General features: G+C 33.5%; 1 protein-coding gene and 1 long non-coding RNA gene across 2 annotated transcripts; one reads left to right on the forward strand and one right to left on the reverse strand.

Moving 5' to 3' along the window:
• Positions 1-5: 5 nt before the first annotated feature.
• Positions 6-1,582, reverse strand: LOC107887619 (purple acid phosphatase 3). The gene is made up of 6 exons (XM_016811867.2): positions 1,426-1,582; positions 1,229-1,342; positions 1,018-1,145; positions 799-927; positions 668-705; positions 6-581 (listed from the first exon to the last, which is right to left on the reverse strand). The coding sequence occupies exons 1-6, from the start codon at positions 1,580-1,582 to the stop codon at positions 365-367; spliced, it is 783 nt and encodes a 260-aa protein (XP_016667356.2). The 3' UTR covers positions 6-364.
• An 8,970-nt stretch (positions 1,583-10,552) lies between these two features.
• Positions 10,553-14,816, forward strand: LOC107886307 (uncharacterized). Its single transcript, XR_001680708.2, has 2 exons — positions 10,553-11,397; positions 11,484-14,816. It is a non-coding gene; the product is annotated as an uncharacterized lncRNA (long non-coding RNA).
• Positions 14,817-23,052: the final 8,236 nt, after the last annotated feature.

A 23,052-nucleotide genomic window follows, 5' to 3' on the forward strand; every position in this document is an offset into this window, starting at 1 on the left:
TCATACTCTGAGATGCCTTGCCAAAAATCTGCAATGCTGGAAACATGTAATAGCCCAATCACATACATCAAATACAAAAATCCATAGCTGCTTCTTTCTTCCTTTTATTTTTTCGGAAGTACATTTTTGTTAGTCATGCATTAAAAGGTAAAGAAAAAAACAAAATTGTGGGTCATAATATTTAATAAATCAAAATGCACTATGCTTGGATTTAAGAGGTTTATGACAAAACATGTAGGTGTCAAGAAATGATTCAACCCAAAATCAATGAAGTTGGCTTGCTACTCATCCCTCCATTTCTTTTTACTTAATAAATTGAAGTAGTTTATGAAAATGGATTACAATGTTCCAAGGCAGTTTACAATTACATAGCAGAAGAAATTAGCTTGGAAGTGCTCCATTTATAGATTGCATAGCCAAAAACATCATAGAATTTGATATCAACATCGGTCTCAGTCATTTCAACTGACATGAAACCTTGTCCATCGTAATAGAATTTCATTTTTTGTGGATTCCACCTGTTATTAACATCACCCCTCCACGCCTTTGATCCACCTCCACTTGTTAAGAATTGAATCGAGCTACATTTTTTAGGGGGACAGGAATCAATTTGTGTGATTCAAAATTTACAAATACATATATATATTACAATATCAAATAGTAGTACCTGTCAGTGTTGCTAATATAAAGGTCAACATGATATGCCTAGGAATTAAAAAGGTTTTTAAAGTTAAATTAACAACCAAACAACTTTTTAACATTAAATTTATATATTTTTGTAGATAATTAAATGAATACCTGAAGGATAGGAAGAAGATGAATGGCTAGCTCATGAGTGTTGCCATGGTGCCCAGCACTTTTGGTTGTATGCTGACCCACTACTATCTTCCATTTTGCTGTGGATTCTCTTAAACCCGATTCAAATTCCTATCCAATTATTCCATTTTAATTTTTTTTCAAGAATTATATTAAAATTTATTGATGCTTTGGAAAATACATTTCCAAGAAGAAAGTTACCAATAAAAGATTGTTAATGTAATGGAGTCTGGGTGAAATGCCTTTCCAGTCATAGACATGATCTTTTGGGTCAATGAAGTAGTTAGATACAAATGGAGTAGCGTCCACAAAGAAAATTTCTGCCATTTCTGCCAACAACAGAAAATGTAATATAAGTATATATATTAATAATAATAAAAATAAAAGGAAAGAAGATAATATTAGGGTTTACGAGGTCCAGCAATAAGGATGAAAGATCTGAGGCAAAGCCATCTGGTATCCATCTTTCTAAGCATGGGACTTAATTGAGCCTCAACGTTACCCCTATAATCATGATTACCCAACACTGAAAACCAAACATCATTTCCTTCGATTAACATATTCTTCAAGTATAGAATTAATATAAGAAATCTATTAGAAAGGTATTACCAATGTACCATTGCTTTTGCAAGCTAGGAGCTGTATATATATCAGAAAAGGATTGATGAAAAGCTGGATCCTTCACTCCTCTCAATCCGTCGTCGTAAAAGTTATCTCCCGTCGAGATTATGAAATCCACCTCTATTTTTTCTCCAATGCTTCCCATCTGGATCAATATTTTATATAATTACCAATCAATAAAATGATGTATTTCTCACCTTTTTCTTTCATTTATACAACAAAATTGTCTTGTGTTTTCATATTAAACAATAAAAAGAAAACACAACTTTCTATCCAAGTTTTTAGTTTTAGTAACTCTGAAAAATAAAATAAAAAAAGAACACATACATATTTTACGTGGAAACCCTTACGGAAAAAAACCACGGGTAGAGGAGAAGAAAATTCACTATGTCAAATTCGAATGATTACAAAAAGAGTTTCGACTACATCTATTTATAGGTTGAAAAAACCTAATTCTAATCAAAGTCAAATATATTATGCTAATAAATGCTAAATATATTATACTCATAAATACTAAATCTTCTAGAAAAAAGATATATTTTGTTTAACTTAACTTGCAAGCAACCTCTTAGAATTTGGGTCACACAACTCTAACAATCTCCACATTGACACGAATTCTCAATGAACAAGTTTTTCACCTCTTCCATAAAACCCCTTAAGGTTTTAACTTCAACAATGAACACCAACCAAATCTAAGCAATGCTCAAACTTGCCTATAGGAAGTGACTTAGTCATCATATCTGCAGGATTTTCATGAGTACTAATTTTGCTCACAACAATATCACCACAAGCAATAATATCACGAACAAAATGATACCGAACATCAATATGTTTTGTTCTCTCATGAAACGTTTGATCTTTTGTAAGGAAGATTGCACTCTGACTATCACAAAATACTGTATTGATTTGAAGGTTTTCATTGAGTTCATTAAAAAGTCCCTTCAACCAAATAGCTTCTTTACAAGCCTCAGTAATCGCCATGTACTCAGCTTCAGTGGTAGACAAAGTGACTGTAGTTTGCAAAGTGGCTTTCCAACTGATTGCACAACCTCCAATTGTAAAGACATAACCTGTGAGAGATCTTCTTCTATCAAGGTCTCCAGCAAAATCAGTATCAACATACCTAATGACTCCATCTTTGGTTCTTCCAAATTGTAAGCAAACATCAGTAGCACATCGTAAGTATCGTAAATCCACTGAACTGCTTTCCAGTGTTCTTTACCGGGATTTGCCATGTATCTGCTAACTACACTGACTACATATGATAAACCTGGAAGTGAACAAACCATAACATACATGAGAGATCCTACTGCACTAGAGTATGAAAATGTGACATGTACTCAATCTCATCATCTGATTGTGGAGACAAAGCCGATGAAAGTCTGAAATGGGCTGCTAAAGGAGTACTAACAGGCTTAGCACTCTATATATTGAACCTACAAAGAACTTTCTCAATGTACCCCTTTTGACTTAGGTGCAATTTACTTACTTTTTTATCTCTGAGAATCTCTATACCAAGTATTTTCTTTGCTGGTCCTAAATCTTTCATCTCAAATTCTTCACTTAGTTGGGCTTTAACCTTTCTTATCTCTCTTTTATCTTTTGCTACTATCAACATGTCATCAACATAAAGAAGTAGATACACAACAGAACCATCACTGGTTTTCTTAAAGTAAACACAACTGTCAAAACTACTTCTTTTGAAATCATGAGAAGTAATAAAGGAATCAAACCTCTTGTACCACTGTCTTGGTGACTGTTTCAAACCGTAAAGGGACTTTTCAGCAAGCAAACATAGTCATCTTTTTCTGAGACTATAAAACCCTCTAGTTGTTGCATGTAAATATCCTCCTCAAGTTCTCCATGCAAAAATGCAGTTTTTACATCTAACTGCTCAAGCTCCAAATCATGTATGGCCACAATACCAAGCAAAGCTCGAATCGAACTATGCTGAACAACTGGGGAGAACACATCTGTAAAGTCCACTTCTGGAATTTGACTGTAACCCTTTGCAACAAGCCTTACTTTATATCTAGGTTCTTCAACTCCTGGAGTCCCTTCTTTCTTTTTAAACACCCATTTACAACGAACAACCTTTTTACCTTTAAGAAGTTTCACAAGATCTCATGTTCTATTTTTGTGGAGTGATTCCATCTCCTCTTGCATAGCAAACATCCACTTTTCTGAGTCTTCGTAGCTAACCGTCTCAAAATAATTAGATGGCTCTTGATTCGCATCTACATCTTCAGTCACATTTAAAGCATAAGCAGCTAGATTAGCCTCGACATACTTCTTTAGAGGTTTAATTTATCTTCTAGTTTTGTTTTTGGTGATAGAGTATTGCAATAAAGAAGCAACTCTATTTTCAATTTTTGTATTGGCTTGAGGAGTCGACTCTGTATTAATCTACTGCTCCACCTGCTTTTGATTTTCTTTATTGGAAGAGTCTTTAAGATATAAGTTACGTAGCATACCAGTTTCATAAAAAATAACATCTCTGCTAATCACAACTTTTCTATTTTCAGGACACCATAACTTAAACCCTTTTACACCAGCTTTATAACCAAGAAAAACACATTTAATGGATCTCGATTCCAATTTTCCATTATCAACATGAGCATATGCAGGACACCCAAAGATCTCTAAATCAGAATAATTAACAGGATTACCAGACCATACCTCTTGTGGAGTCTTTTTCTCAATGGCCACAGATGGAGATCGGTTGATACAAAACATGCAATAGAGGCTGCTTCGGCCCAAAATAACTTTAGTAAGTTGGCATTTGACAACATACATCGAACCTTCTCCATGATCGTTTTGTTCATTCATTCTGCAACGCCATTTTGCTATAGAGTACGGCAAACTGTTAAATGTCTCACGATCCCTTCTGACTTGCACAATGTATTAAACTCATCAGAATAGAACTCTAAGCCATTGTCTGTGCAGAGGTATTTTATTTGTTTTCTCGTCTGTTTTTCAATCATAATTTTCCAAGATTTAAATGCGGAAAATACATCGCTTTTCTGCTTTAGGAAGAATGTCCAAACTTTTCTGGAAAAATCATCAATAAAAGTTAGCATATAATTAGCTCCACCTCTCGAAGGCACTCTGGATGGCCCCCACAGATCAGAATGAATATACTCCAACGTTCCCTTCGTGTTATGGATTCCTTTGGTGAATCGAACTCTCTTTTGCTTCCCAAAAACACAGTACTCGCAGAAATTCAGTTTGCAAATTCCTTACCCATCAAGAAGTCCTCTTTTGCTCAATTCTGCCGTGTCATTCTCACTCATATGCCCTAGGCGCATATGCCAAAGTTTAGTAATATCATCATTTGACAAGGAAAAGGAAGTGACAGCTGCATCACCAGTCACAGTAGAACCCTACAAAACATATAACTTGATAGTCTTTCTCAGCCCTTTCATCACAACAAGGGAACCTTTAGAAATCTTTAAAGCCTACTTTCAGCTGTGTATTTGTACCATTTTGAATCAAGAGTACTCAACGAAATTAAATTTCTCTTCAATTCTGGAATATGCCATACGTCACTAAGTGTTCTGACAACTCCATCAAACATCTTAACTTTAATTGTTCCAACACCTACGATTTTACACAAAGTATTATTTCCCATCAAAATAACACCTTCAGACACTGTTTCGTAAGTTGTAAACCAATCCCAATTGGGACTCATGTGGAAGGTGCAGCCTGAATCAAGTATCCACTCCTCGCTCACTTTAGAATTGTTGACAGAAGCGACTAGAAGTTCACCATTGCTATAGTCTTCTACAACATCAACTTCACCAGAATTTTCTAGTTGTTTTCCCTTTTAACTCGCAGCCTCCCTTTTAATCTTGTTCTGTAGTTTATAACACTCAGATTTAATGTGCCCTTTCTTCTTGAAGAAGTTACAAATTTTACCTCTGTTTGAAGACTTTGATCTACCCTTAGATTTACCGCGAGGATTCCATTCCTGTCTCCTTCTACGATCATCATCAGCATTCCGATCTTCTCTCCCACGAACAATAAGACCCTCTCCTTGAGAGTTGGGTTTAACCACAAGATGCTTCATCTTATCATACAAGGTCAAAAAATCATAAACCTCATCAACTGTGAGAGACTCGCGGCTATATAAAATCGTGTCTCTAAAGGTTGAATAAGACGGGGGCAACGAACAAAATAGAATCAACCCTAGATCTTCCTTATCATACTGAACCTCCATGGCCTCCAAGTTTGAGAGAATTTCTTTAAACACTGTTAAGTGTTCGTATACAGACGCACCTTCCTCCAAACGATGAGCATAAAGACGTTGTTTCATATGCAACTTGCTTGTTAGAGTTATGTGACCCAAATTCTAAGAGGTTTCTTGCAAGTCATGTTAAACAAAATATTTCTTTTTTCTAGAAGATTTAGTATTTATGAGTATAATATATTTAGCATTTATTAGCATAATATATTTGACTTTGATTAGAATTATATTTTTTCAACCTATAAATAGATGTACTCGAAACTCCTTTTGTACTAATTCGAATTCGACATAGTGAATTTTCTTCTCCTCTGCCCGTGATTTTTTCCCGTAAGGGTTTCCGCGTAAAATCTATGTGTGTTCTTTTTTTATTTTATTCTATTTTATTTTTCAAAAATTGGTATCAGAGATTCCGGGTTGTTCATCTCGATCACGGTAATGGCCTCTTTGAAGTATGAAATTCCGCTATTGGATTACAACACCAGATTTGCATTGTAGAAGATTAAGATGCAAGCAGTTTTTGTACAGATGGATCTGGAGGATGCCCTGCTAGGGATAGATAAGATGTCTTCGACATTAACAGATGAAGAGAAGAAGCGTAAGGATCGAAAGGTGTTAACACAATTATATCTACATTTGTCCAACAAAATTTTGCAAGATGTAATGAAAGAGAAGACCACCATTGCATTATGGAAGAGGCTAGAACAAATATGTATGTCGAAAACTCTAACAGTAACCCATCAAATTACTTTACTTGTAAGAAAATTATCAGTTATGCAATTTATATGCTTTGATTTTTTGGGGATGTTGGCATGGATTCCTATAACATGCCCCAATTTGATGAATAATAACGTGATAGTTCCTATCACATACAGGGCAATTACCTACTACACTAGTAGTTTCAGAAAATTATAATATATATTTTTAATTAAATTAACATCATAGTTAGAATAGTTTAGTTTCTGACTCTTCCAAATCATTAACTGATTATACATCAAAAATCTCAATGGTAAATAATTATTATTAGTTAGAGAGAGTAGAAAGAAAGATCTGAAGAGCAACTTGAGATTGGTTATAGAGTCTTTTTCTTCCCCAATCTCTGACCACCAAGAAGCTCAGAGATCCATCAGCTTTGGCCGCATGTTCCACTCGCTCAAGCTCAGCCTTTGCTAGAGGCAAAACAAGTAACAAGCCAAGAAGAAGACCCATAGGACCATAGCTTTTTGGCTTGAAACAACCACTCTGATGGAGGAATGAAGGCTGGCAAATAGGCTACTTTTAATTTATAAATGTGGTTTCCCGGTGGAGTGATCAACTGTAGTGTCATCCCAATAAATTAAAAAACAAAATGGCTCATAAAGCAACAACATTATACCCAAATTTATGGTCCACATTCTCTTACATAATTATATTTTTTATCATTTATGCTAATTAATTCCCCACTTAGTTAATTTTATTAAAGCTAACGCTTAAGTCCATCTGTACTTTGTCTTTTCAGTATATTTCATATCTCTATTTCAACTTACGTTTTTCGATTTTTTATATATTCACTATTAATAATAATGATTAACTTTTTAATTATAGATTCTTTTTGAAGAAGTAAATAGTTAGTCATGAAATGTGATTAGTTATACATTAAATCGAATGTTTAAAAGATGAGATGAATAATTATTACATCATACCTCATGATTAGCTTATGTTTCTTCCTTAATATATGTAGTAACCAATACATTAAACCTATACACAAACTAGGTGGCCTGTTTGATTGGGTTGGTTTAGTACATTTATATCAAATTTGAATAATGATTTTTTTTATCTCAAGTTTATTTTGTAACACCCCTAACCCGTATCCAACACCGGGATAGGGCTCGAGGCATTACCGGAACTTTACACTTTCAGAATACTAACTCGGGTCACAAAATTTCATTTGAATTTAAAACTTTTCAATCATGAACATCTCATCCCTTGTATAGGCCTTCGAGACCTATAACTTATCAGAAGGCAATACGGGACAAATACGGGCACGCTCGATTAGCCTTGGGCTCCTCAGAAAAATTTCCTTAACTAAAAGGGACACACGCCCGTGTAGGTGGATTGTGTGGACTCACACGCCCGTGTATCTTGGGGCACGCCCATGCCCTTCAACCATGGGCAACATCGACTTATCAACATGGCCATGGAACAGGCCCATGCTACCTGCCCATAGACGAAACTGTCATTTTAACACGGCCATGGCGCACGCCCGTGTGGCTTACCCATGTACAACTTTGAGCTAAGGTTTTAAGTGCAGGGAACACACGACCATAGCACACGCCCATGGGAGGGAACCGTGTGTCACACATGGCCTAGACATACGGCCGTGTGTCCAACCATGTGGACTTTATTAGGCTATTTTCCAAGCCTTTAGTCACCCCTTTATACTACTTGTGCCTAATGGTTACCAAGTTTGAGAAGAAGCATGATTATATACTTGTAAATAATCTTAATGAAAATAGTTGTATGGAAACCTCATATCATTGGTTTCATACATAAATGGTTATTTCCTATTTAGTGTCATGGGTTCCCATATTACTTTAATCCATTTGAAATTGGCTCATTTATGTGATTCATTGCCAATTGATAGCAACCCATCCTTTGTAATTAAAACCATGCATAAAATCGTAGGTCATAGCCTACTTAAATTAAGCTAATTTTTATGGCCATATACAAAGATATAAACATATTTTTACATGCCTTTACTGGGCAAATCAAATGACACATATAACAAAATGCTCAAAAATACTATACATGCCATTGAACAAAATAAACTGAGTCTTTATACCAAAGCTTGTTTAGTTGATAGTGTGTTCACTCCCTAATTGTCTTCCAATCCTTATAAGTCCTTGAGCTCTGTGAGACAGGGAAAAAGAGAGGGGTAAGCATTTTCATGCTTAGTAAGCTCGAATAACCGGAAAGTAAACTTACCGAGTAATTAGCAAACATCCATACTTATTTCATGAAATCATCGATTATGGAATGATTTCCTATCACATGCACTCAATCAATGAGTTAGTCATATAATCATGTATTATGTAATTTAACTAGATGAGCTTATCATTCAACATTTCATTCATATATGTATATCCCGTATTAATCTCGTTGAGTTTCTAGGAAACCTCGATGGAATACCCAATATCCGTCAATTCATACGAATGATTATTCCATCTTTGCACTCCCGCGAACCTCACATCATATGGCAGGATTACCAGTCCAGGCTAAATCCCCCATTATATGAACTCATAAGGTGATGTCGGGATTACCAGTCTAGGCTAAATCCCTTATAGCAACAAACACCCTTAATGAGTTCGGATCTGAATTACCAATCCAGGCTAAATTCAGACCTTAATCGGATTACCCGTCCGAGCTGAATCCATCATGCATACATATTTTTCGGGAGGCTTGATCATTCAGGGAACACCCGTCCGGGCTAGATTCCTTTTCATACTTGAGATCTCGGATTACCTGTCCGGGCTAAATCCTTACTGTAACACATGCAGGATCTCAGTTTACCCTTTCAATGAGGGGTTATCTATCGAATTCCCTTTGTCAACCTCAACTGAGATATTTTTCACATGTTATCATCAATATGTATTTCTATGATATTTCATACCAATAACAAATACAATCATCAAGCATTCATAATTCATACAATTATGCATATCAAGGGTTTACTTTAAGTTATCCGAACTTACCTGATACTCTTTTCGGAGTTGTGTTTCGGTTATTTCGAAACCTTACGTTTACCACGATTGACCTCTGGAATTTGTTTCTCGGGGTCTATAACAGAAAAATTAATTCATTAATACCCCACATTATATATTTCAAGTTTAATACCTATCCGCGGTCCAAATGACCGTTTTGTCCCTAACCTTTCACATCTTTACGATTTAGTCCCTAGGCTCGTATAATGAAACACATGCAATTTCTATCTTACCCAAGCTTAACTGAACATTTTTCTCTCTTATGGAAACCCACATTTTTCATTATTTTCCTCATTTCTACCACACATTTACATCTTTTGCAAAATAGTCCCTATAAGGGTTTTTCATGAAAACCAACTTGGAAAAGATGTTTAACACACATTTATCTTTCATATTCTTCCATAATCCATCAAAATACCAATAACTCATGCATGGGTAAATTTTTTAACATGAACCCTAGCATGAAATATGGGTAGAAATGGAGAGAGCAAACTACCAGTATTTCAAAAATACAAAGAACATGAAAAACGGGGCTTGGGAGCACTTACTATTGAGCTTGAAAATTGAAGAAACCCTAGCTATGGTGTCCTCCAAATTTCGGCAGCTATGGGAAGAAGATGAGCATATTTTTTCTTTATTTTTACCTTTTTATTTCATTAAAATGCCTAATGACCAAAATGCCCTCATGCTCTTTCTTTAAAATTTCATCCATGCAAGCCCATTTTTGTCCAAAAATTTAGAACTTGGGCAAATTGATCTCCAAGACCTTCTAATTCATAATCTATAACAATTTCATACAAATTGCTTCTAGAATCCAAGTTTTGCAATTTATTCAATTTAGTCCCTAATTTCCAATTGGACATCTTATACTTTGAATTTCTTCATGAAACTTTAATAAATACATATACTCATATTCTAGGCCTCATAATAACCATGAAATAAATATTTTGATGTCAGATTTGTGTTCCCAAAACCACTATTCCGATTAGCCCCTATTTCGGGATGTTACATATTTCATTTAATCCAAATACAAATTAAATAATTTTATTTGAATAAAATCCAACGGGAGAATTTATTAAACAAAATAAGTTAAAAATAAGTACAGAAACACCCAAACCTATCAAAATAAATAAAGTGAAATAAAAAAAATAAAAGAAATGAGAAACAAACAAAGCAAACAAACTCCAGGCCTAGATAGAAGAGCCATTCCCACTAGTGAAATACACGTGTAGACCATGTGTGACTTCCAACAACAAGAGTAGGTCTTCAAAAGACATTGGAAACCAAAATCTCATTTAATCTTCACTCAAAAATCGTACTTCTCACCCTAAAAAAAATCCCCATCACCAAAAAATTTTGAGGAAAAACTTTTGGTTATCCAGAACCATCACACCACCTGCATCATCATCTTCATCATCCCCACTATAGTTCAGAGCCACCATCTCTACGAAGTAATCATACTTTAGATTTAGACCCTCTCTCCTTTTCCATCCCTCTTATGCTAAGAAATGAGCCGATTTATTCGCCTCTCGGGAGGCATAAACAATCTCACATTTTATCACAGAGAGAATCCTTTTCCATCACCGCCTTTTGGAAATCGAGATCCAACCTTAGGCTAAGCGCTTGAAGTCATGCAAGGCCTTAGTCGTAAAAACTAACACTATATTTCCATTTACAGTTACCTTTTCAGCAATAGTTTTAGATCTACCATCTCTAATGATTATCCCTGAACAAGAATTTGAAGAAAGGATATGAAACGCCGCCTCAAAATTTACCTTGACAAAAGGTTCATCTGGTGGTCTCCACCTCTCCTAACCCCCCTTCACAATAGCTAATTTCTTCATGATTTCATTTAGTTCAGCCACATAGGACGAAATCATACTTACAATATGTTGTGACAAGGAAAACACTCTGTCATGCACCTATTTGTTCCACTCTGACCAAAGGATCCAGATCATAGATGCAATCTGCCGACAGGTATATTTCGATAAGTTATAAAACAGTCCAAATAGCCAATCTTGAAAATTTTTCCTCCGCTCCTCACCATTCCATTTAATGTTCAGCAAGTCCCAGACAACAGCAACAAAAGGATAGTCCCGAAATCCATGTTCTAGTTTTTCCACTCCCCTTGTGCACTTTGGGCAAACCGCAGATCCTACTAGACGTCTGTTATACAAATTGTGTAAATTAGGTATTAGGTTTCTGAAAATTTGCTAGACTATGATTTTAACCTTTTCTGAAAATTCCAATTTCCATAGCTTCTTGTAAAAAAGATTGTAGCATTCCACTGTATTTTCATTTAAATCCTTATTTCCTTGTAATAGTCTGTAACCACTTCGAACGGTATACTCACTTGAGGGATCAACCTGCCAAACCACCATATCCGACTGCGGGTTTAAAGCTAGAGGAATACCTTGAATCCTATTTGCCACGTCAGGATCAAAACTACTGGCAATTTTTTCCACATCCCACATTTGATCCTGATGTACAATCAAATCAGAGACTGTTCTATAAGGTACATTCTCATTTTCACCCTAAATTTTTTGTGTAGGCAGACCAAGAATCTAGCTATCCTCCCATATGTTAATACTTGTGCCCGTACCCACTTGCCAGCCCAGCCCCTCCAGCAATAGACCCTTTGCAGACCATATACTTTTCTAGGTATAAGATGGGTAAGCTCCTAAACTAGATTTCAAAAAATCTGAATTCGGGTTTTTAAAAATGTGTTTCCTTAAGTTTAATTATAAAAATATATAATAATTAATTAGTTTTTTTAAAAAAATTTAGATAGTAAACTAAACTTTTTGTGCAAGTTAAATTAAGTTATTCCTGTATTCGAGCTTGAAATGTATTTAGAATCAAACCTCAACCAAACTCGACTCATAAATGTTTCTAGTGATACATATTTAAATAGGTTTGTCAAAAATTCTCCAAAAATTATTGTAATTGCTAGAATTAACGTGGGCCACAATAAATTAAGAGGAATTAAATAATATAAAACAAAATATTGAAAATAAAAATATAGCCGAACCCAGATTAAAATAAATCCAAAAAATATACATATAAAAGACTTAAATTAAAATGATTTAATAAAGAATACATGCATGACATTTGTGCATGCTAAAATTTGGATCTAGCCATTAAAGTCTCAAGATCTCAACTTTACTTGCACAACTAAAGCATCCTTAATTGATCCAATTTATGAATTAAATTAATAAAAATTAAAAAAAATCCTTAAAACAAACTGAAAATAGTTTAGAACACACGTCGATGAGTTGGTTAGGCTTTACCCAATGCTATAGACTGAAAATAAAACCACATTATGTGATTCATTGATAGCATTTAAGTTTATATATTAGCAACGACATATTAAATATAGATCATACAAAAATATTATTTAATATCACAAATGCTACTCAATTCAACTATTAATTTAAAATAACAAATTCTTACAGAATTATGAAATGTATAAAATAGATTAATTTTAAACAAGTATTATCCAAGTAATTTTTATCTATTTATTGTATTTTTTTCTCAAAATACTTATGATACATTTTTATCAAAATGTTGTTTTTTTATGGTGTGACTTATGTAATGGGCCGTGGATAAAAGCTTATGATGAATGCACTCAGAACGTTCTATAGAGGTCAACTGATTAAATATGGATCATTTGACTCACCTGAATTCGATGGAGGAGCAATTTAGGGAATTTGTGGTAAAGTTTCTTGATTCTAATGTGGAAGCAATGCAAAGGGTGCTCAATTCCACCGGGGATAGGTTGGCAGTGAGGGATGATGCTCTTGAGACCATGGTGACGGCTTCAAAGGAACAAATTGAGAAGCTCAAGGGGGAGCTCGTTATCTGCAAAACTATTTTGGGTAATGGGATTTTGGCTATGACACCCAAACATAAGGTGGATGTTCCCAAGCTGAAAGAGTTTATGGGGATGAGGTTCGTGATACATGTGGACAACTTCTTATGGGGAATGGAGCAATTTTTTCATACTGGAAGTATCATGGATGATGCTACCAAGGTAAATACTGTTGCCATGTATTTCACTAATGTTGTAGCGTCTTAGGTTCACAGATAAGAAACGTGGAGGAGTTGCAATTAGAACTTGGGAGGATTTTCAAAACAAATTTAAGGGGCAACTTTTTGGGAGCATGCTGAGGATGAGGCTCTGGCTAAGTTGCACCGGCTTAAGCAATAAGGCACAATTAGGGAGTATGTACAAGATTTTAGTGAACTCATGCACCAGATTTCTAATTTACGTGAGAATGAGAAATTTTTCTCTTTTATGGATGGGTTGAAGCCATGGGCAAAGCAAGAGTTGCAATGTTGAGGGGTCAAGGAAGTTACCAAAGTCATGACCATAATGGTGTCCTTAATTGAGCTTGTTTCGAGGAAATACAAGTTTTAGTATTCCAAGCCCAAGAAGAAAGGAAATGGTGAGGGGAGATGAAGAAGGACTGGTTAAAAACAATAATGGTGGCAATAAGAAATCACCTAATGGGAAGTAGAGACCCAAGAACCATCTGAGGGACAAGGAAAATGAAAAGAAGCTAATACAATGCTTCTTATATAGTATGCTACATATAGTGAGAGATTACCCACAACGATCCATGTTTTTCAAGACCTGCAAAGACGACAAAGCAGAGCCTGATGAGGAGAGGGTATTGAGGCTTGGATCAATGATACTTAATTTTGCTAAAGTGAAGAGGGATCGTAAGAAAAAAAGTTTGATGTTTGTGGATATCAACATCGCAAGCTAAAGGAGGAATACTCTTGCTGGTACGGGAGAATTTGATTTGTTCATATCGGAGAAATCGATGGGTAATCTTGGTCTATTAGTTAGCAAATCGACTAAAAGGATTAAGACTGTAAATTCCAAAGAGGTCCTAATTGTGGAGTAGCACAAGAAGTTGAGCTACAGATTGAGCAATGGAAAGGCAAGGAAGACTTCGAGGTAATTCACTTGGATAGTTATGACTTTGTTCTTAGCATAAATTTCCTTGACAAGATTAATGCTCTATTAGTTCCTTTTGTTGATTATATATGTATCTTGGATACTTGGAAACAATAATGTATTGTGTTGGTGAGTCAAGATATGAGAGGTGGAATCAAGGTATTGTCGGCAATCCAGTTAGCCAAAGATGTTCCATGTGGAGAGAATATTGACTTGGTAGATCGAAGTGCTATGAAGACCCTCTTAGAAATGCTAGAGGTACAAAAAATCAATATAAAGCTTGTTGAGTTATCAGTGGGGCTACCACTTATGAGAGATGTAACAGCCAATTTTTCAGTGATTCTAGAAATGACAGTTTTGGAACCTCGTATTCTGATGATCGACTCAGTAGATATTATTTATTAATACTTATGATTTTATTATAGAGTTATATTGAGTTTTGGTCTGGTAATTCTATTAAACGAGTAGTATTTAAGGTATAAGGACTAAATCGTAAAAGCCATAAAAGTTAATAACTATTGATTTTATTGGCTTGAAAGACATAAAAGGTAATTATTAAGGTTTTATGTGGCACTTTACCACTTTTTACATTAGTGGCCGATTAATGCATGGTTTGGATGAGTTTTATAATTAAATTCAGTTAAAACGATAATAATAAAACAAAGATATCATCCATTTTTCATTTCCTTCTTTCTTACCCAACTAAAAGTATAAAGAAACCATAACTTTATTCAAGCTCATTTAGCCCTCTTGCATGGTAAGTAAACCAAGCCCTTTTTTGTGGATTTTATTTTTTTTGAGATCGTTGTAGGTTGATTTAGCTATCTTGGGTACTAAATCGTAAAACTATTAAATTTTTGAAATGTTTCCATTGATGATTTTTGATATTTTTGATGTTAAATGGTTTGATTGTAAGCTTAAAAATGATTAATGACTAAATTGTCAAGTGAAATTTATTAGTTTTGAGTTTAGGGTCTAAAATGAATATATTTTGGATTTGACATGAAATTTCGGTAATTATTGAATTTAAAGGGCTTTAAAAGGATGTGATTGCAATCATATTTCAAAATGGGGCTTAAATGTGAAATATATGATAATTTTGGTTTGAAGGACTAAATTGAATAAAATGTGAAACTTTAAGGAAATTGTGAAAAATGAAATTATGCCATATACATTGAATAAGATGTTTTAAGGTAATTGACACTTATAATTTGACCCAACTGGTAGATAATTGAGGAAAAAAAATTACAGATTAGTTCCTGACACTTTGTAATGCCCCTAAAATCATCATCCTAAATTTTGTAATGTGTTATATTCGAAAAGTGTATAATTGAATTATTGAGTAAATGAAATAAAATACAAAGTGTTAGTAGAGGAAGGTATTGCATAATGGAGAAGGTCCAAAAAAAATAGTATTATATTGTGAGATATAAATTTGAGGTATTAATTAAATTGTGAAAAAGTGAAAAGTGATGGGGTCAAAGTGTTAATATTAAAAAGTTGACGGGTTAAAGTGTAAATTAAAAAAGTTAAAACACTGAAAGTGCAAATAACCAAAAGTGGAAATGACATAAATGAAAATATAAAATTTGACCAGGGTTAAAAAGGTCATTTAAGAAAATAATAAATAAATAATTTTAAGAAAAATTACCAAAATGCCATTAGATGTATGGATGAATTATAGCCATTAGATTTTCTTAACCTTGAAGTATAAAATATGGACCATTGGATTGTAATCATGATGTTGGTGATATTTTAAATAATATATATTAATAATAAATAAATTAGATATTTTGATAATATTTTAATAATAAAATATGAAGAGTTTTCTTTATCCTTCTCTCCCCAACTTGAATGACAAATGAAGGAAGAAAAATGTTTCCTTTTTTTACAATTTGGTCTTTGATTATCAATTCCACTGTTTCACTTGAATCATGAGAATTTCTATGAGCATCAAAAAGAAAAATGGTAGTAAAGATCGTAGAGAGTATGTTCATCAACTTAGAAGTAAGAAACTAGTAAATAGAAATGAAGAAAAATAGATGAAAAGAGAATAGTGATGAAGAAAAATAGATGAAAAAAGTTGAGAAAGAAATGGAAGAAAAGCAAAAGAGAAGAAATTCTTATCAAAAGAGGTAAGTTTTCAAAAACGTTAAAGATAGAAAACATGGATGAAGTATGACATGAACGGACACCATGTTTTCAAGTGAGGGAGTGAAGATGATTTATAATTGTGACATATATTAAGGTAAAGAAATGAATATGTTATCAACATATAAATATGAGTGATTAATTTGAATAGTAACTAAAAGTATAATAAATATATGTGATTAGATGAAATTTACTGCAAAAGAACTGTGAGAAAGAAAATGTTTTTACTAAAATAATTTTTGGACATTAGAGGTAACTAAACTTTGAAAATTAACCAAAAATTGTAGAAATCGAATTAGAGATTGAATCAAATATTGAAATAAATACTACTGAGTCAAGTTTTTCATAGAAGAAGCTTTGCAAGCAATTAAACCTTATATAATAATTTTTGTGAGACAATGTCAGAATAATTTCGAGCTCCCCTGTTATAAATTTGAAAAATCATTATAAATTGTAAAAAAAATTTTAGGAGTTGAAATTTATATGAATAAAACCTTAATGAGTCTATTTTCAAGGGAAACAAACAGAAACTTAATACAAGACTTGTACTGAAGGATAATAATTTTTTAGTGAAGAAGGGGTAAAGCTTCCTAGTAGAAGAACAAGGGAAGATTGAAAGAATAAATTGTATTAATTGAATTAAGTAGAAATTCTTTTTATGGTAAAAAATTCATTGAGTTTAGATTAAAAAAATTGGATCTTAATTTTGAATTTTGTAGGTCAATATATAAATAATTTAGTGATTGCTACTCTAGTGGGAAACCCTATTAAAAATATGTAATTAGTGAAAACATGATTAATGTTGCATATAAGCATGCTATACTATAAGTTATAAATACTTATAAATATATATTAGAGGGTGTGGAATGAAGAGGAGGAGGAGGGAAAATAATAGAGGGACGTAATATTAAAAAGTTGTTTAAAATGATGAAATTACTAATATATAAGAGAAGTGTAAGTGAATTGTTGAAACATTAAGTGACTAATTATTTTATGATGATTTAATGGACTTATTTATAAAATGTTAATGGTTGTGTTAATCTTATAAATTTGATTGAGAATTATATGGTGTTGAAATATGGAAATAGATACATGTGAATGATATGAATGATACATTAGTTGAGTTGATTTGGAATATGTTAATTGATTAAGACTTAGGTGGTAATACTTGAAATATGAAAAAATGGACAAAATAGGGTGCACGTTGTGATGTCAAATGTACCATGTCGTGATGAGCTCAAGTTAGTAAGTGACATCGTAATGAGGAACCCCAAAAATTGCGACGATGGCTTGAGTTTTTAAAAACTTTGTAATTTAGTCCCGGTTCAATTACAAATTGTTATGAGTGCCATCAGAAGTTCAAATTGAATTAAGATAGGTTTTTAAATTACGTTGTAAACGCTATTTGGTCTTAATAACAGGACTAAAATAATGAAATGAATCAAATTTAATAGCAGTTGCTCTGGCAACGAATGTAATACCTTGGTGCTGTGACTTGGCGATTGGATCGGGTATGGGGTGATACACACTTCTAGTATTGTTGTTTGTACCTAGTAAGTTCATACGGTATAGTTATGTATATTTATGTAATGTTTGTGGTTGAATTGTGAAATTATATTATTTGAATGTGTTTTACAATGTTCACAAATCAGTACAAAAGGGTGAGGAGATGACTGAATTGTAAAGAGTTGTGCTAATATGTGTATTGAATTTGGATGAATATAGAATAGGATACAATTGACATGTCAATAGAGTTGTTAGTCTGCTGTACTAGTTATGTATGTGAGATGATACTGACATACAGAAAATTCACAAATTGAGCCAGAATCCAACATTTTTTGTAGATTACCGAATTTGTCTCTATGGAGACTGTCGTTACTTATTGTCTCTATCGAGACCTTAGAGTATTTTGGAGGGAAGAAATGTCTTATGACATATGATGCCTACGGGTTTAGCACTTCGGTGCTCAAATGTTATTAGTGGTATAGCTTGTTTGAGCAATCAAGTGTGTGCTAGTAGTTACTCTCATATCTATGCCTTTTATTATATTTCATTGGGCTAAATGGCTATTGTAAAAGAGCTGATGATTGAATGGTAATATATATTGTGATTAGAAATGGATGTTATGATGGAATAATGGAATTGTATGGAATGAAATGAATTAAAATGTTATATGATTAAATGTTAGATACTCACATGATATCTGTGAAATATGGTGACAGGAAAATTGTATATTAGTTAATTTGTATGTTAATTTGATGGGAGGTGAGTTTTAATATTTTAAAACGTATGAACTTACTAAGCATACTTAATGCTTACTCTGTTTCATTTTCTATTTTTTTAGTTGGCACTTTGAGAAACGTGTTTATCAGATCACCCCCAAAGCTCACACTATCCAGCTTCAGTCTCGATAGAATTTTAAATCGTTCTAGACTTGGTTATGTGGCATGTATATAGGCTTTGATATGTTTAAGTGTTAATTTTTGGATGATGGTGATTATGGTCCTTATATAATGCTTGAATTTTGAAAGCTTACATGATATGCATACAATTATGTTTGATGGCAATGTTGTATGATAAGATTGAAGTTCATGAATGGTTAAAATGATCGATATGGTGGATCATTTCAAAGGATGAGTTGTTTGGTAAGATTTTAAATGGATGGTTAATAGTTTGATGACACTACATTGGTTAATTGCAAGGTTGATTGAATGTTATATTGTAGATTATGTATTGGTTGATTAACATGATATGCTTAAGTAAATGTTGATTGATTTGGGTGCCATTTAAGGCATATTGGTATAATGATTGAATGTGTTTAAAATATGGTAAATTTGTATGTTTTTTATTGACTTTATGCAGGTTTTGAGTGTGTCTAAGCCATCTTCTGATTTGGTTTTGGTTTGATCTTCACAATATACTTGAAATGTGATATTTTGGCCATTTTAACATGAAGTATCAATACCCATAGTCATGATATTGGTACTTTACCAAATGAATCTTTTTTTAAAAATGAAAAATTGCCAAAATGGTATCGGTACGATACCTGGTGGAAAAAGTATCAGTATCAAATCCGATGTATCGATACTAATGATTTTGGAATATTTTTATAAAAATAAACAATATGTGAATTGGTATCGATACCAAATCTTGATATCGGTATCTACAGAAAAGTATTGGTACTGTAATACTATGTATCGATACCTATAGATTTTAAGTTGATTTTTTTTTTCAATATGAAGCTAAAAAAGGTATCAATACTTATTTTGAGTATTGGTACTTGTACTCATGTTTTAAAAAGTTGTAATTTAGTCATTCTTCATGTTTGAATTGATTTATTTACAATTGTAAATCTGAATAAGTTCTATTTTAGTTCGTGATCGGCTGTTTAACGTTACAACAGTAATGTGCAAGCATATATTATCGATGCAAGTATAGTAGACATATATGAGTCTGTGGGATATCGATTCCATGAGGATGATTGTCTTTTGTCTATCAATGTCAGTGTAATCAATAGATAGAAACGAGATAAATTGTGAGAGTAGTTATCGAAGCAATAACTTGAAAACAATAAGATAAAATATGATAATGATAAACTGGGATCCCAAACATGAATATTCAATTGAATACTAAGTGCTCACAAAGTATAAAAGGATAAGTGATTGTCGATGTATTAAATTGTAATGAATATCTCACCAAGCTTAAATTCTATATTTGATCTAAGACTTAAATATGCACGTCAACCACACCTTCCGATGATAGCAATAGAACATTATTAAGAACAAGTGGATTAAATTCCTCTAATCCTCAAGAAACTTACATTATCATGCTTGTTAGCTTGAACTGTAGCTGCAATTTCCAGTGTCAATGGCCACAATAACACTTCCATACTAAAAATATTCAAAACCAAAGATTAAACAGTAGAAGCAAGATTGAATAAAGTAACATTTAACCTAGAAATCATGTATACTTCCATACAAACATGAAATAGAGAGTAATCACTATCTTTTAGAAAAGAAATATAAAAGAAACAAGTAAAGAGTACTATTCCTAGAAAATCTCGACTTGATCTCTTAAGTCCCTCTTGTGTCGCATTCAGGCTCCTCGTCAAGAGCTAATCTGCATCCCTTTCACTTCAGTTCACCCGTAGGAGGTTTAAGCTGCCATCCCCAAAAAGCTTCAAAAAATAGGTTTAGGAAGATAATCCTCCTTCTTTCTCCTTTTCACGTCTATGTTAATAGTTATCCAAATAGCACATGTGTCCTTTCATTAGAATCATGCTCCCTCTGTACATAAAAGTTGGTTGTACCAGACAGGACAACTCACACCTCTTTGTTATTATCCGGACAACTGTCAGGTGTGGCGACAATTCTAGGTGCAATATGAAAATACTCATGTAGCGACGTTGGTACCAGAACTTGACAAAATTAAGGATAAATAGGCTAAGATCCACTAAGGTATAAAATGAAATTTACTGAACTAAAAATTCTAAAATATGTGCTAAAGATACCTAAATGGGTACAAATTAACCAATAAGTAGGGAGAAAACATATTTACTTTCTAGTATTATTACACCCCCAAACTTGAATTTTTACTTGTCCTAAAGTAAAACAGAAACTAGCAAGGCTACACAAGAATTCACTAAGGCAAATGATCACTCTAGTAACTTGAATCACCTAAAATCCCAATGAATTGCTTAGATGACAGAATATTGCATCGACAATACATAAGTATGAATGAATAAGATTGCAACTTCATCAAAACCAGTATCATGCTTTAAATCCTAACTTCTATCTACCAATACAACTCTTATTGTATGTCTTTTATTTTGTGAATAAGGGATATCATTGCCTTACTGTACCCTTGTTCTTAAGAAGTAATGATGGAGTGCAACAAATCCCCAGGGAGTACGTAATTTTCTGACACATACTCATGCAGTGACAAGCTTTGGCCAGATTCATTTTTCTAACGCTTGCATTGGAGTGTTCCCCGTTTAACGTTTCACAATACACCCACTTTGGAGCGTCTCTTATTAATAACTATATATACATATAAGTAGTTGTAAAAGGCAGATTCATTCAAGATTCAAAGAATGCTACGGTTATCCATTACTAATGCAACCTAAATCATTTATCAAAGAATTGAAGATACAACATTCAGTCAAACTTATCCAACTCATTCATTGATAGTTCCCATGATTCAAGAATTAAGCATCGAATGTAACAAAAATTTTCAAAAACATTTGTATTAACCAAAAATAAACCTTGCATGTTTCATTAAAAACTAATTTTTTCTTTGAAATGTAGGTGTATTTCCAAAAGCCATATGCATTTCCCTTAACTTAAAGTTTGCATTTTCCTCAACGCGCTAAAATTAAAATGCCATGACAATGTGCACTAACAAAATAAAAATTACAGCTACGTGCAATGCATGAACACTACAGCTAAAAAAAAAACTAAAAGTAAACTAACTCCGTTTTCCTCAGCCATAGATGTGGCTGCATAATGTTTCTTCTTCCTCCTCTTTTTCTCCTCCTTCTTGCACTTTTGTCTTTGAAGCGCTTTCGCTTCTTTTCTTTGGGCTTCACATGGTCCTTGGATCGCTCCTCAGGTTTCGGCTCTGCCCCGGTACCATTGGTTTCTTCCTATGTAGCTTCCTCCAGTCCAACTCCATCTTGCTCCAAATTATCAGTAGTTACACCCACAAACTTGGGTGCAGTGACAATGTTCTAATATGCCCTCATTCTTGATGAGTCATAAGTGACAGTACAATAGTACAAACTGTGTTGACAATAAAGCCCAAGTGCGTTGACAATGGTACCTAATTATTCTGCAAAAAGAAGTAAAACAAACTTGAACAAAAATAAAATAAAATCACATAATGATAGATTCAATAAAAATTAAAAATTTTCAACCAATTTAATGGTCTTTGCCTGCTTTTGATTATTATTCCCAAAATAGTGTTTCAACTGCTATCCATTCACTTTGAATTGGTGTCTATCATGTAAATCTCTGATTGTGACTGCACCATAAGGAAATATTTCGACAACTTCGAAAAGTCCAGACCAACGTGAGCGCAATTGACCTGGGTGCAATTTCAGTTTAGAATTGAATAATAAAAGTTGTTGACCCGCGATAAATTGTCGTTACAAAATAATTCTGCCATGCCATCGTTTGGTCTTTTCCTTGTAAATTGTAGCATTTTCATAGGCATTTCTCCTGATCTCCTCTAATTTAGTGATATCCAACAGCCTTTTCTTTCCAACAGCTTTATAGTCCATGTTCACTTGCTTAATTGTACACATTGCTTTGTGCTCCAGTTCAACTAAAAAGTGACTTGATTTCCCAAAAAAAAATTGATACGACGACATCCCTAATGGAGTTTTGTATGCTATTCGCAATGCCTATAAAGCGTCATCTAGTCTGGAAGACTAATCTTTCCTTGAAGGGTTCACAACCTTCTCAATAATGTTTTTAATTTGTTCGATTCGATACTTTGGCTTGTCCATTAGTTTA

The sequence above is a fragment of the Gossypium hirsutum genome, chromosome A03 (genome assembly GCF_007990345.1).
Source record: "Gossypium hirsutum isolate 1008001.06 chromosome A03, Gossypium_hirsutum_v2.1, whole genome shotgun sequence".
In the NCBI taxonomy this organism is placed as follows: Eukaryota; Viridiplantae; Streptophyta; class Magnoliopsida; order Malvales; family Malvaceae; genus Gossypium; species Gossypium hirsutum.